Below are 16,479 nucleotides of genomic sequence, written 5' to 3'. Positions count from 1 at the left end.
AGAGAAAAAAGAAAGCTGGTATACATAAAGGAGCCATGAGCCACATGTCTGTCCTCTCTAATTAATGAGTAAGTGTGCGTTCTGTATGAAAGAAAGAAAGAAAGAAAGAAAGAAAGAAAGAAAGAAAGAAAGAAAGAAAGAAAGAAAGAAAGAAAGAAAGAAAGGTTGCACAGGAAGAAAGAAAGAAAGAAAGAAAGAAAGAAAGAAAGAAAGAAAGAAAGAAAGAAAGAAAGAAAGAAAGAAAGAAAGAAAGACAGAAAGAAAGAAAGAAAGAAAGAAAGAAAGGATGCAAAGATGGGAGGACAGACAAAGAAATAAAGAGAAACAGAAAGAAATAAAGAAAGAAAGGATGCAAGGGAAGAAGGAAAGAATGAAAGAAAGGGTGTGATGAAAGAGAGAAAGAAAGTATGCAAACATGAAGGAAAGACAGTCAGGAAGAAATGGAGGAAGAAAGAAAAAGAAGTTGCATGGGAATATGGATAGAATGAAGAAAAAGAAAACTAGAGGCTGTAAGGGAATAATCAAAGAAAGAAAGAAAGAAAGAATGCAAAGAAAGAAAGAAAGGTTGCAAGGGAAGAAAGAAATAAAGAGGAAGAAAGCATGCAAAGAAAGAAAGAAGGAGAAGGTTTTCCCTTCATGAGCCGCTGTTAGCCTGTGCCCTCTCCTCTCCTCAGCAGACAGTGTCTCACTGCAGCCACAGCACTGCAGAGTCAGGGGAGGATTTTAAGCAGCTTCCTAACTACAGTGTGTTCTTACAGGAGAGGTTTGTCCCTGTGCTCATCTCCCAGCTTTGATTCAGTCACTGCCTTCTTTAGACACTGAAAATGATATCCATCGAACTTACACTGAGCAAGCTTAAAGTGATTTATGTCTTACTTCAGTTGTCTAAATTTACTCTTAATGGCCAGTACAAATGTGAGGGATAACTCTAAAATGAGAAATCTGATCAGTGTTCATATCGCCACCTGACTGTTGTTTTAAAAATAGACTTGGAAAACTGTGAGCCTGTCCTTAAACTTTCAGGGCCATGGGATTTTAGACAGCATCGGTTTCTGGGTTTGAACCAGGCTGACAGCACAGTGAGTACAGAAGCCATCAGTTCTGTATTCATGTCCAAACTCTTTATATCCAGTACAGCTTCCAGTGTATTCACAGATATATATGTTCGGTCTTTACTTTGTTTAAAGGTTGCCAAGAGACAAACGGACCCTGCTGAGCATCACGGGTGTACAGTCATGATGGGTGTGTATAAAAGAAATATCTTTAAGCAGAAACATTTGATGATTAATTCAAGCAGATTCTACTTCTGGAAATTTAGCATGATGAAATTACACATGTACTATCCTACTGATAATTCATGACTACGATGTATTGGCATTTCAAATTCTGACCCTAAATGACAAGGATGTCCAGCTATGCTGATGAAAGCAGCTGTTATGAAAAAAGATTCATCCAAAATCAATCCAAAGTCCAGGTCACCAGCTCAGTAACAGGCTAGAATTCTAAATGTCAGAGTGTCTCTCTCTGGCTAACCTCTGTTAGCTCTACACTGTGGTTTTTGTCATCTCCAGGGTTTTCCTCTGGATGTTCTGGCTGAAAGGCATCATGAAGTCGTCAAAGTCCACCTCGAGGGATAAGAGCTCCTTCCGTCTCTCTATCTTTGACATCAGCTGGCTGGTGGTGGGCGGCTTCCCCCAAACCTGAGACAGACAGACGCCGTTAGTTGGGCACTGTGCTGAACCGAATCGCACTGGTGTGAACACTGGACAAGCGAGCTAGAGTTAACATAAAAGCGTGGATCTGGATTAGAAACGTTTATCTTGGGAAATGTTCCTTTTTGACAGCAGAATGGATCTTTTGCAACAATAAGGTGAGGAAATAAAAGGACTTCAGTGTGCAGTAAATGTAAATAAAAAGGCCTTTAAACAGTTAGATGAACCAGACTTTTTAAGGCTGAGGTCAGAATGTCAAACTCTCTAAAAATTGATCAAAATGTGTACATTTCACAAGTGATTTATGGGGTATATTCAATGGTATAACACAAGAAGTAATAATTTGTGCTAAGGATGCAGATGCTACATTATATACACATGTATGTCTGACCGTTTTTGGCACAAAGGTGATGTCCACAGCGTTGGTCTTCCCCGCTGTGATCCTGGTGTTTTGCAAGACGACGCTCTTTGAATCCTTCTGAGGGGAAGTCTTTCCTGTCGTTGCAGTCGATGCCTCTGCTTGCGCTGCTCCTTCTGCGGCAATGTCCTGTAGGGGGCACCACGTTTTTTAGATTTGATAAAGATTAATATTGATGAGCTGGGAAAAACTTTAAGACAGGTGGACATTAATACTGCAGACTTTTGTAGAAATAAACAACCGATACAACGTTAGGACTCCTCTCCTTCCCTCTCTAAAATAACAAACACAAATACAAACACAAGCTACAAACAAGTTGGAAATTGTTGTTACTTTTCTTGCCTGTAGATGACACAGAGCCAGACGTTTACATGTGCATCTTAACCTGCTGCGACTCTCTTGGCTGTAGGTGGTGCGGCGCGGACTGGTGCTGAAAGTCCTCTGGATGCTTTCCGCTGTGTTTCAGCCATGAACCGTTTTTAAAGTTTTTAGTTTCAAACACTCAGAACTTGAAGTTACAGACTTCTACTTGAAACATACTGCATGTTTTTACTGATAAGGTCTGAACACAGAGGTGTTTTTCTGTTTCTATAGAAGCCCACTGAACTCCGGTTGTGTGTGTTGGTTCTGGCTTTCATTAGAATTTCGAAACCCCATAAAATGTAGCTGGCATGCAAATCAGTCTGGCAGCAAAGACTTGGTAAAGTAGAAAATAATCACTGTTAAAAAAGGTTAAAAGATGGTGGTTGCAAATTGCAACCTCCCTGCTAGATGACACTAACTCCTACACACTGGTCCTTTAAAGATACTAACACAGTCTTATGCAGTAATGCACAGTGAAACATTTATGACAACTGGTTAAAACAAAGAAATCTGCCTGTATTTTCTCATGTACACAATCCTATATTTAAGTTATATAAGGATATTAAAAACTTGCATGATTGTAGGTGTGATAAATCGATCAGGATCACAGGTTCAAAGCACTGCATTAGAATGAAAGGCGTGTGCTCTGACTTGAGGGTGCATGCATTATTTACAGTGACTGACCTGCTCACAAGTCAGAGTGCATCAGACTTTAATAAGCTTATCAGTTTCTTATAATGGTGAGAGGATTTCTGCAATTCTTCAATACCAGAAAGTGGGCTCTTCTGCGCTTTCCTCACATGAATATTCCTGATGAATTTGTTCTACAGCACCACCTGCTACTTTCACAAAATCAATACATTTTGGACTGATTATGGGAAATGCAAATGGGAGTTCCGCCATGGTTTAGCTGTAACATAGTTGCTGTCTTACAGACTTCAGATCTGTTTTAGGTTTTTAATGCTCAAAGAAGAAGCTGGAGTACACAGAAGAAAAGCAAGGTGGGAGATTACCTCCAGTCAAACGTTGTTTAAGTTTTACTTTACCATAATTTAAGGTGTGTTCAGACAGTAAGCAGGAAGGAGAGGGACAGTGGCTGCCACTCTGGTGAAAGAGCACACTTTGTGTATTTGCTGCTGTATTCAGAGTTCAATGAAGACAAACAGCATTATTAACTGATTATCCTTGTCTGGAACCCTAAACAGTGTTTGTGATAGCAATTAGCAAAACCAGCTATATCCACCATGTCATATTGCTAACCATTTCCTCTATTAAAAGTTACAACCCTTCATATTTAGCTATGCGATGAGATTATACTGAGCGGTAGCTGCACTCACTGTTTGAAAGGGCCAAAAAAGTTGGGACGCTGTGTAAAACATAAATAAAACAGAAAGATGCAGCAACACATTTCAAACCAGTCAGGACAGGAGCAACAACAGACTGGGAAAGCAGTGGAACGCTCCAAAAACACCTGTTTGAACATTCCACAGGTAGACAGGTTGATTGGTAACAGCTGATAGTATCATGATTGGGTATGAAAGGGGCATCCTGGAAAGGCTCAGTCTGTCACAAGCATGGAGCGAGGTTCACCACATGGTGAACACATGATTGTATAGAGGAGATTACTACACGGACTCAGAAACACTCCATGAAGCCGTTGTTGGTGAACACAGTTCATTTGCAAATGACCGCATTCTGTCAAAACTGTGTAGGTATGTATAGTACATACTGTGTACAGGGCTGTTTCAGACCAAGCCCTGCTATATCTGCAAAAAAGCACCTTTTCAACTGTATGACTCAAAGGCTGCATGAATAGGTTTTGTGGAGGGTGAACACTGAACACTGAACACTGAGTGAAATCTCCATTTCACACAAACACAAAAACAAAAAAACAGGGAAAGTTTGAAGCCATGAGATTTTAATACATTTGTTGTGACTATTTGGGTACCTTTTGTTTGGCAGGTTTAGGCCTTTGTGCTTTGCCCCCCTTTCCCTTCCCTGTCTCCTTTAGCTTGGGCAGAGAATCCATCTTGTCTTTAACCAAGTCAATTATCCTGGAGTCTGCATAAGCTCTGGCGACGTCCAGGCAGGTTTGTTCTGAAGGTAAAGAAAACACACAGTCACTGTAGGAGTCACTGTGTTAACCATCAAAGAGGGACAGCTTGTCACAAGAATTCTGCTGTTTCTTGATAAACTTGGCTCAAAGGATAGTTTCATAAACAGTTTTGATATAATTTCTGCAGTGCAGTCAAACCTTTCTTGTTCTCTGCGTTAACACTGGCACCCGCCTTGATGAGGAAGTCCACACAGGAGGGTCGAGAGCTCTCAATGGCCCTCATGAGGGGTGTGCCCCCACCGAGGGCCCGGGCGTCTATGCTGGCCCCGGCCTCCACCAGAAGGTCAATAAGTTCCACTTGGCCGGCGTGAGCCGCGTGGTGGAGTGGCGTCCAGAAGAACTGGTCACACACATTCACATCCGCCCTGTCAGGAAGAGGCATGATCATGATGTGTTTGTGTTCACTGACACGCAAAACAGAAATGTGCTGAACTCACACTGGTGATTAACTTTTCTGCAATAGACATTCAGTGTGTTTAGAATAAGTTATTGTCTCTATTGGTTTTAGTTGTTAGTGCTGACTCGAATTGCCTACCTACCCACAAGTGATTCACAGGAACAATGCAGGCATGAAACGCAGCATTACAGTCTGTAATTCTGTCACTGATCAGCCTCACTGCTTACATTCACATTCCTCCAGCTGTCTCAGAGCCGTATGAAGTTACTGCCAAAGTGCCGCGAAGCCAACCTTTCCTACTGCAGCTGCTTCATATTAAAAGTGCTGAAGTGTTGGCTTGCACTGTGCAGCAGTTACAGGAAACACATTTGTCACTGAGGTTAGCGCTGACAGTGATTGCTCATCCAAAATGCATCTACAAAACAAGACGTTACAAAACACATACTCTGCTGCATCCTCTGTCGTACTGGCAAAGCAGCTGCTCAGCGAGTGTTAAACTGCACTTGCTGTTACCACCAGTCACCGAGTCACTTTAGGAGTGACTTTTTAAGGATTAGACATCCATCCATCCATCCATTATCTATACCGCCTATCCCTTTCGGGGTTGCGGGGGGCTGGAGCCTGTCCCAGCTACAATGGGCGAGAGGCGGGGTACACCCTGAACCGGTCACCAGCCGATTGCAGGGCCACATGCAAGGACAAACAAACATTCACACTCACACCTACGGACAATTTAGGGTCATCAATTAACCAAATGAGCATGTTTTTGGTCTGTGGGAGGAAGCCGGAGTACCCGGAGAGAACCCACGCATGCACGGGAAGAACATGCAAACTTTACACAGAAAGGCCCCGCCTGACCCGGGGATCGAACCGGCAACCTTCTTGCTGTGAGGCACGCGCACTACCTGCTGCGCCACCGTGCAGCAGGATTAGACATCTAATTTCTAATTAAATTTTATTATTTTTAAGGAAATTTCTAAGGAAATTTAATTGAAATTTGTCTGTCGTTTGTCGTTAGGTAGGGTTAATTTTGTCAGCTATTTTTTTACTGAGTCTTAGTCCTGTATCAAACGTCTTAGTTAGTTTTTAACACATTCAGTCAATCTAATCCTGTTTTTTGAGTCAAGTTTTAGTTGACTTTAAGTCTTTTTGGTCTTTTTAATTGCAGTCATAGAAAACGACAACTACTGCAGTCCAGTTTTGGTCAATGAAAACTGTGTTTTAGTCTTTTTTTAGTCATCAGATTATAGCAAACATATCATTCAATCTAGTGTAGCCAAACCAAGAGTCATTTTTGTCAAACTTATTACAAATAATGTTTTTTTCCTCTTTTTTGTATCAATAAAAATACAGAAATCATTAATTATTAGAAATATATAGAGAAATTAGTGCTTGTCATTTTTTTTACCGCAAGATTAACGTTCTTTGTGACCTAGTGAACTTGTAGTTTTTTTTTATAAGCTGTGGCCACTGCAAGTAACGTAAGAAAAACTACAGGATCCGATTGTAAACCGGAAACAAAACAATAGGCACGCCCTATGCACGTGTTTGGTCTTGTCTGCTTGCTAGCTGTAAAAAAAGTAGGTTACCGGTTTGTATGGATGTCAAGTGCAAAATGCCAAAATGGAGAAACAAGACCAAAGTTATCTGTGTGTATTGTCGGTGTGAACTGAATTATCACCGCAGCACATCCAGTCTGAAATACCACTTGATGGCCAAACACACGGCGAATGCGAATTCTCTGCCGCCTCCTTGTCAAAACCAGGCGACAATGGATGGCTTTCGACAGAGACATATGGATGCTGTTATGATCAGAGGAAACTTAAGAAAGGAAAGTTTAAGCCATGGTTTAACTGCACTATAGCCTGAGTCCTAGTTTACAATAATGTGCACTTTACGTAACTTTATTCTGTATCACCCTGTTTTGATCCCTTAGAAAGCGTTGTTGAAGAGGCTTTTTTGTAACTAAGTATTTATTTTTTTGTCATCTGTTTATTGACAGTGTTAAATTGTGTGAGATTTGATTCATTCAAATGTGAATGACTGCTCAAAGTGAGAATGTTAGTGTGAAATAAAACACTACATGTAAAAAACATTTGCACAAAGCAAACCTATCCACTTTTCCATGCTGATAAGAGCATTAAAATGATAATTCAAGGGACATTTAGAATAGATAAAAACGTGCGATTAATCGTGAGTTAGCTATGACATTCATGAGATTAATCACAATTAAATATTTTAATCGATTGACAGCACTAATAGAAATATATTAGAAATTATTAAGTCTTTATTTTTTTTAAACTACATTTTAGTCCTGTCTTTTTTTAACCACAATATTGCATGTTGATAGAGTCACAGTTAATGTTTATGACACTTTGAAGTCATGGAAAAAAGGTTTAAGACAAACACATTTAGACATATTTTTGGTTAATGAAATTAACTCTAGCAGGTAGTGGAGAGTGACAACAGCTGCCCGCTGCAACTGAAAACAATGCTGTAAAAGCAAAGTAGAACAGCAAAGTCTGAGGACAGACAGCTAAAAAAAGGAAATGAAAGATGTTACAAAGCTCAGTAAAGCTGAGGAGAGCTGCAGAGTCACATAATGTATGTCTGTAGGTTCATTACGATGAGTGGCCCCTTCCATGCTGTCATTTGATATAGAATAATTCTGACTGCATTTCATTGTCTGTTTCATTGTCATTGTGTTGCACTGTGACGATGCCAATAAAGTTTGATCTAATCTAATCGACTCTTATTATAAAAATATTGATATGAGATGCTTTGAATTCTCATTGTTGTTCATCTATTTGTAGATAATTTAGTTGTGAGAGTAATTAAAAAGTAGGCCTGTGTTGGTAAAAGTGGTGAAATCTCTGTTTCCAAAGTGTAAAGCCAAACAGAAAAGAAAACACGCTGTTCCTCACCCACGACTGAGGAGGTACTGAGCCACCTCGTAGTTGCCACTGGAGCAGGCCACCATCAGCGGGGTCTTGTAAAACTGATCTTGGACATCCACAGGAACCCCCTGGCTGAGAGCGAGGTCCAGAGACTCCAGGTCTCCACTTTTTACACAGTAGTTGACATTGACGTACACCTTCTCTGGCTTTTCTATGTACCATCCTGAGTCATTCATTATGGGATGTTCTGGTGGGTGATCGCGGTCAAATCGACGGATGTCTGAGCAGTTGTAGTATGTCTCAATCATGAAGTGGGGTGGGCCTCCGTCTGGTCGCCGGGGCATAAGCTCCGGCGGGAGGGTGCAAATGGGCATGGGGAGAACAAATTTACCCTTCCTCTTACCTCCTTTTCCTCCCTTTTCTCCCTTTTTCTTTTTGGCCATGTAAGAGGAGAGGAGGAACGGTTTCTTGATGTACTTGACACCTTTGATGAAATCATTAATGTTGATACGTCCCTCTCTTCCCTTGTCATGGGCTGAGATGACTGTATCGAGCTGGTCGAGCTCGACTGGAGCTTTCAGTTCCTCCAACACTGAAACAAACATGTTGGTGGTAACTGTGACTGATTTGTCCCCAAAGGCTTGCCGTAATTCAGTCTCAAACTCGTGAGACCAGTCATGGAGGGTCAGGCCCCAGAGCTCTGACATGAGGCTGACGCTGGATTTGTTGCCTTTTCGCTGTTGCTTCTCTGCTTTCCTCAGCTCCTTGGCAGCTGCTTTATGACCGGCGTCTTTGGCAATCTGACGTGGGAGCAAACCTTCCTGGTTCTTCAGTTTGGGGTTACAACCTGATCACAGAGCACAGTTTCAGGAAAGAAATGTAAACACACCGCAGATTTACTTAATCTAATCTGGGACTGTGTTTGCAGCTGCATACTCTACCATTTTTTGTCAAACACTTGACCATGAAGAAAATTGAATTTCCTGAGTCTTCATGTATCACAAGAGAGATAAGATGACAAGACACAACTACAAAGAGAGGCCAATAGAGCCTGTATTGACCCTGTGACTGCAATCTTTACAGATTTTTTATCACAGAGCTATCACTGAGTGCCAGAAAAAGCTGAAATTCACTGCACATAAATCAGGATGCCTATTATTGTTAGACTCTGTCTCTCAGCACCTCTCTGTGCCAGGAACTTGCAGCAGTTAGCATTGCCTGTGGCAGCAGCATAGTGTAAGGGGGTGCAGTCGTCTAGGTTGATCACTCCCATGTCTGCCGAGTATGCAGACAGCACCTGAATCACCTGGAAGACACGAAACATCACACAATCCTAAATGTAAAATCCCATTGCTGCAGATATTTACTATTGTAATTTGAGTGAGGGCCTGAATTAGATATTTAAAAAATTAGGTGAGCAGAAACAACACCTCAAAAAAGCCCCCCATGGCGGCATAGTGCACTGCTGTGAAGCGTTTTCGGTCCAGGGCGTTGGGGTTTCCTCCTCTCTTGAGAATGGCTTTAACGAGCTGCAGGGAGCCGGCCTTGGCTGCCTCCATCAACGCTGTGACGCCGGTTTTCTGAGGAAAGACAGGAGAGACGTCTTCGGTTACAAAAACAGCATGAAGAGCATCTCACGATATGTTTTATGCACTTTAAACTACCAGTTCTGACAGAGTCCATGCCACAATACCGCAGTGTCAACCCCCCGAATCCAATTTTTAACCTGATTTGTTGCATTGGGGTCTGCCCCTCCCTCCAGCATGATGAGACACATTGGGGTGCAGCCCTGGGCTTTTTCACACATCAACTGGAAAACATGGCTGCCCTGCGCCGACACATTGTTGACATCTGCCTGGCACTTCAGTGCCACCTGCAGGCAGCGGGTGTGTTGCTTGGAGGGGTAAATACAGTAGAACAGCACACCTAGAGCGAGAGGAGGAAAGAGGTGCAAAGGTTGATAAAAAGGGAGTGATAGAGGGATTGAGGCAAATAGCAGGGATATATGATGGGCATTCAGCTTTTGAGTTGTATCTCAAGAAAAAAATCTTAAAATCAACATTATTTAAATAATTTTTGTTAGATTAGAGCAGTCCAGGAATAGATTGAAGAAAAAAATCAGACAGGGAATGTAGCTTGTTATCTCCTCGGAGTACAAAGAGTGCCAAAAGCATCCTCCTAGCAAATGAGATGTCAGGAGGGCTGAGCAGATGCTGGTGGTCTTGAGTAGCAAAAAAAAAAGAAAGAAAGAAAAGAAAACAAAGAAAAAATGGCTGTGGATGCGCTGTAACAAAATCATGTAGTCTGATCCTGCAGTAAGGGGCTGCTTTCAGCTTGCACTCTCTTCGAATCCCACTTTTCTATGCCAGTCACTCTGACCAGCCAGCTCTGTCACTTTGTTTGAGACAGAACTGCATGAATTTCCACTCTGGGGATCAGTAAAGGCTTATCTTATCTCAGCTTACACACACCGCGGTTTTAGTTTTGTCAATAAGCCTCTGTGAGCTTGTCATGCAGGGTGGACACCACAGGTCCAGGTGATACACTTTTCAATGTTTCACTGGCAGCAATACTTTATTTTCCTTTCTTTTCACACACACTCACAACTGGAAGCTGCCCACTAAGACCACAGTCTGATCTGTGCCACAACTGCTGCTCTTTCTGAGGCTAATGCAGGCCAGTGTGCACTCAGCCTACTGGAGAAAGGACTTGGCTGTGAGTGTTGAGACTGGGCTGAACCAGTCCTTGGGGAGTGCAGGATGATATCAGGTTACTCAGCACCTTTCACAGGAAAGGATCACTATTAGTGGTTGATCTGTAATTAGATGTACCCACACAGCCTGACACACACATACACACAGTTGTGCACACACATACACATGTAATATAAATTACATACATTATGCATAAGTGTGCATTCATGTACAAAAGTGCACACGCAAATACTTTTCTCCCTAACTCAACCTCTCTCTCTCCCTCTCTCATTCACTCACTCTCAAAAGAGCCCCAATTGCAGTAATTGATGCCCCAGACACACTGTAATTGGGGTCATTATCACAATTAAAAAGAACCTGAAGAAAAACCTGAGGCATGCTGACTGAAGCTGTCCCAGATACCACCTCCTCATCAATATCTAAACAGAAGCACCATGCATTTTCATGAGCTGTAAGACAAGGCAAGGTATTCAGCGTGAACCTGCTGATCTAACTTGAGATGGAAAACACCTCTATTTGAGAAATCGACACTTCAAGCTCAAGTGAGAATTCATTAGTGGACGAGAGGCTGTTCCATTACTGCACCTCTCACCTCTCAAACGTCAAGTTAGATTGCCAAATAGTGGTTTGTTTGCTTGTTCCTCTACTCGCTTTTAACTTATGACAAATTCTTGTCATCATTGGCTTATTTGCCAATTTGATTTTATGGTCTGTCTGCACAAATTTCTGGACTATTTAGAAACTAATTTGATCCAATCTTCGTTTGTTGCATTGATTTGAGCAAATGAAAGCCAGATCAAGGGAGCCCAGCCCCTCGACCAGCAGCCTCAGGTCCCTGTGCACTGTGCCAGCACTCCATCTCCAGGGTGAATAGCTTAAAGTCTACCAGACAACACTCGTCACATCTATAGTCATGGGTGACTTCATCATCAGAAATGTTAAATAACATGAGGACAAAGCTATTAAAATCCTTACAAACAAACCGATCATCATCAAGGTCATTGCACACATTGTACTGACCAATTGAAAAGTGACTGTGACTCTACAGACACTTTATGTGTCCGGCCCGGTAGAACTGAAAGACGTCATAGACTAGAAATCTAATGTAGCAAATTGTCAGTCTCAACTCCTAATTCACCGCAGAGTAAGTGTTAACCTTGTATGCATCCTTGCATCCAGTGGCTGTTGCCACAAGACAAGACAAGAAATGGCACATTTAAATATCAGCACTCTCATTTTAAATGAACAATCTTTTTAAGTGAAACCTGTCTAAACACAAACACATCTGCCAATCTTATTGAAACTGCCCCAGAAAATTAGAATTTCTCCAACTCCCTTAGACAAGGCAGAGGGGCGGAGGAGGAACCACCAGATGTACCAATGCTCTGAGGCCAAGGGATATTTCTTTTGATGTTTTGAGTTCATTTGAGCATCATGCTGTCATATTAAAATGTCATGTACACATTCTTGCATATGTTGTCTAAAGACCACCAAAGCATTGTCCAAATTTCTTGTCTGGTATCTCTGAGCTCTTATCCATTATCAGCTCTAATTAATCATACCTTAAATCTTGTCATTACACGGGGACTTTCTGCAGACATTTCATCAGTCATGGGTGTGGTTCTGTCTCATCATTACTTCACTGAATTCACTGTCTCGCTTCATATGCTGCATTGCAACACACTGGAAAAATATGATAGTTTGCATCTGAAATGGCAGAACATTTTATCTTGCATATAAATAACATGTTTGCCAACCCTCCCATCATCTGTTGATGATCAAGTGGATTATTAAAAAGAAAAACTACGATCAGCTACTGACCGTATTGGCCCAAAAACAAATAAAAAGAAACTGTTGCAAAGCTGAATGGAGATGGCGAAAGATGAAACTTCAAGTCCACCATGCTACTATATCTTAAAATAACTTCTAGCAGAATAAAACTGAACAATCACAAATCACCTGAGCGTTACTAAATGCAATAAATTTGCATTTCTGCATATTTTAGAGATAAGATTGCAGCCATCAGAGTGAATAATATGCAGAAAAAGCAGGAAAATGTACCACAAAGTATTGCTCCAAATACTGAATGCACCATGCACATCAATGGAATTGGAAATGATCAAGAAACTTGTGTGTGAGTTCATCCCATTCCCACCACTTTTCTAAAATTGCTTTTTAACTGTTTTGCAGTGGAAGTTTTAAAAATAATTAATCACTCGATGCTAACAAGCACCTTTCCAACCACTTTTAAAACCGCTTCAATTAAACCACTGCTCCAAAAAGACAAAACAGATTGTTCTGTCATCTGTAACAACAGACCAGTCTCCAAGCCCCAATCTCCAGATTTTAGAAAATATTGTTTTTAAACAGCTGAATGATTTCCTCTGCAACAACACAGTGTCTGAAAGGACACAGTCAAAGTTGTGAATGAGCTCAGAATGAACAGTGATGAGAAAAAGCTGTCTGTGCTGGTTCTGTTAGACCTCAGAGCTGCATTCAATCCTGTTGATCACAACATTCTGCTGGACAGACTTAAACACGGGGGTTGATCTCTCTGACACAGTTCTTAAATGGTTCAGGTCTTATCTAACTGGTCGACAGTTCTATGTGGCCAAGGATGATCACTCTTCTGTTAATATAGACCTGACACGGTATCCCACAGGGCTTTATACCCAACTCAAATGATTACAGTTCCATCAACAACTGAATTACGTGTATCTCAGACATCAGCTTGTGGATGACTCAGAACTTCTTCCAGCTAAATCAAGACAAAACTGAGATCCTAGTTATTGGAGCCAAAGCTGAGAGAGAAACACTCTCCAACCGCCTAAAATTATTCACACTAAACCGCAAGGAACAGGTCAAAATCCTCGGTGTTATCCATGACTCAGACCTACATTTTGAACATCACATTAGAAACGTGACTGAAGTGTCCTTCTATCATTTAAGGAATATTTCCAGAGTCCCACTGTTCCTCTCGCAGGCAGACACGGAAAAGTTAATCAAACTTTTATCTCCAGCAGGCTTGACTATTGTGACGCTCCTCTGTCTGTTGTGTCTAAGAAAGCTATTGGTTAGTTACAGCTCGTAGAGAAAGCGACAGAAAGACCACATTAAACTAAACTTACGCCTTAAATATAGATCTGGCCACTTTCCAACTTCCAACTTCTCTACTACTTTTTCTGTCTTGTATCTCAGGATCTCTGTCTACCTTCTAAACAGAACGATGTGCAGAGGGATACAACCGTTACGATATTTTCTTTTCAGTGGTACTATATTCTTATTTTAGCCAATAAACTCTCTGTAGTTCACACCCTTGTCCTTTAAAGTTTATTCCAACCTGCTGTTCAGTTGTTAAATATGTGACTGGCCTGTGGTAGTCTGTCACTTTTATGTAGATTTGTGGTTGTTCAGGTCTCACTTGCCATTTCAATCTCTGTAAAACTACCCGATTTAACAAAGTATTGCATCTATCAAGTACTACACTGCTTTTTCCAAATATCTGCTCGTGTTTCATTATCCAGAACCCACTGTCTGCACATGCTCTATGCCTGCTATTGCTCACCTTTACCCTCGCTGTCTTGAAGCCGCAGGTTAGCACGGTTCTGGGCCAGCAGTGCCACTATGGCATCACTGCCCAGGTCAGCAGCTAACATGACCGCGGTGCGGCCTCTCTTGTCCTGGATGTCGGGGTGTGCTCCCTGGGAGAGAAGGAAGCTGACCAGGTCTGAAAGGAGTCAGGATGAGTAGAGAAACAGTCAGGGGAGTTGAGTTTTTGGTTTCCAGATCATTCAGTGAAGTGATTTCTCTTAGGCTTTAAGAGAGGTTTAAAAGGCTCTTGGCACAAACAATTTGGACAGCAGTGTACATGCACTCATAATTCCTGGACATTACTGAGGCAATTTTACAGTAATAAAGAGAAAAATCTAATGTCTAATTGGGATTTTGGAAGTTGTAAACACTTAAATTATGTTGCAGTAGACTGGATATTCACAGCATTATATTATGCAGACACACTGACTATCTAAAGCATTTGCCTTCAAATGACAGTCATGATTAAATGTGACCTCATTTGAAAATGATCAAATTACTGCTGTCCAGCAGGTCAGTGGAGCACCTTCTACTCTAAAACAGAGTAAAGAAGAGGCCCATCACCCTGATTGTTGGCTGAAACTGCCACGTGAAGCACCCCTGTGCCATCTTGCGGCTCAGTGAGATTGATGAGGTTTTCCACCCCGAGGTTCTTCATCTTCTCTATCTGCGCCTTGTCCCCTTCATGGACGCACTGCAGCAGGCGGTAGATCTGAAGGACCTGCAGGCGGCCCTCTGCCGGCCTGCCACTCATTATGGGATCAGACAGGAGCTGGTGGAAACAAAGAAAAAAGGCAACAGAACTTATTAAAAATATGCAGGTACAGATGCAAATGACCGAGGACAGAAGCAATTCTGTAGCTTTTTTTTTAAAAGTGACAAATTCTATTCAGGTAGGTTTTAAGGTTTAGGTTTAAGAACTGCATAGTTGAGCTCTCTCAATAGTGTCAAATCATCACAGAGGACAAATGCTATGTCACACAACAGCCTGTGGAGCCAGTGCAGCAAACCTGCTTAACTTTGTTTGTAGTTTTAAATTTTCACTTGTTCACCTAAAACAAACATGTCTAGCATCAATTTAGAGCTCAGATTCAGAGATGTTTTCCACTCTAACATCTAGTGCGGCAAATTAAGCTAGGCCACTTCATTAGCATGCGTGCCTCCCTAAATCACAAAGTGACAATCTACAGTTAATTGCGTATGACCCGGTAACGTTACTTTTACACTACTACTGACCCTTTGACTCATGCTGACCCTTTGCTGTCGCTGTAAATTAAACATTAGTCAGCATGAAGAATAAATAGGTCTTCAGTCATCAGTCCACCCACCTGCACACTGAGATGAAGGGTAACGTTAGCCACAGCCACCGGCGTTTCCTTGTTTGGCACGCGCTTGTTACGGAACGGGAAAAAGTCCTTTTAAGTCCAGTGAAGTCCTTACACTTGGTTATTCACGTACCCGCTACGTCTGGACAGCTAGGACAGTTACACTAATCCCGAGTTTCCCCACAAAGTCCTTCCTTCATTTTAAAGCATAACCTATAACTCTGTGTAAGGCGTAGGAAGAAAACAAACTCCCCATGGCAACGGAACGCGTGAAAATCCCGGGAAGGACTTTTTGTGCTTCGGTGGTGTCTGGTGCTGCCTTCAAGTGCAGTCGATGTGCTCGGTAATACAAAGATTACAGAACCAAATGAACTGGAGACCGGGAAGATGTACGTTACAGTAAAACATATCGTATTTTGAAAAGTCCAACAAAAGTGCACAACAGAAATACTCTCAAGATTAAACTCAATAAAAATAAAATATTGAGGGAGCATAAATGAACACCAGCCACACTTTGCTCCATAAACGTTGCATGTCACTCAGAAACGTTCAGGTGTCAGAGAAGTCCCTTTTGTGTTTTCTCCTGACATTTCTAGATTCATTATTCTTTATAAATGTATTATTTATTTATCATTAGCTTCCACAGAGTGATCACTAGTCTGCCTCGGGTCCACAAATACTACCAGGATAAACACCATGTACATATCTACTCCCATCTTATCATGCATCCTTAACATCCTTAAGTAGCCAAGGTAGAATTACCAGTTCTTTGCCCTTGACCGCCAGCGCATAGATCAACTTACATAGTTTTGTTTGTGTGAGTGACAGTGGAATGGCAGCTACTGAGTGCAGAGGGGCTTATAAAGAGACCAGTAATACCCACTGATAAGTAATGAATACACAAAGAATGGAAGACAGGTGATACTCCTTCCTTCAAGGGGCTTCT

The 16,479-nt window shown here is 41.7% G+C and overlaps 1 protein-coding gene across 1 annotated transcript; it reads right to left on the bottom strand.

The window, feature by feature from the left end:
- Nucleotides 1–1,101: 1,101 nt before the first annotated feature.
- ankef1a (ankyrin repeat and EF-hand domain containing 1a) lies at nt 1,102–15,657 on the bottom strand. Its single transcript, XM_070987646.1, has 11 exons — nt 15,537–15,657; nt 14,773–14,980; nt 14,183–14,344; nt 9,630–9,829; nt 9,334–9,483; nt 9,086–9,209; nt 7,931–8,750; nt 4,748–4,974; nt 4,442–4,590; nt 2,104–2,259; nt 1,102–1,700 (listed from the first exon to the last, which is right to left on the bottom strand). Exons 2-11 carry the CDS (start codon nt 14,960–14,962, stop codon nt 1,545–1,547), a joined length of 2,334 nt encoding a protein of 777 aa, XP_070843747.1. The 5' UTR covers nt 14,963–14,980; nt 15,537–15,657; the 3' UTR covers nt 1,102–1,544.
- Nucleotides 15,658–16,479: the final 822 nt, after the last annotated feature.

This window comes from Chaetodon trifascialis, chromosome 19, assembly GCF_039877785.1.
Source record: "Chaetodon trifascialis isolate fChaTrf1 chromosome 19, fChaTrf1.hap1, whole genome shotgun sequence".
NCBI lineage: Eukaryota > Metazoa > Chordata > Actinopteri > Chaetodontiformes > Chaetodontidae > Chaetodon > Chaetodon trifascialis.
This window is presented reverse-complemented; position numbering and strand designations above follow the sequence as displayed.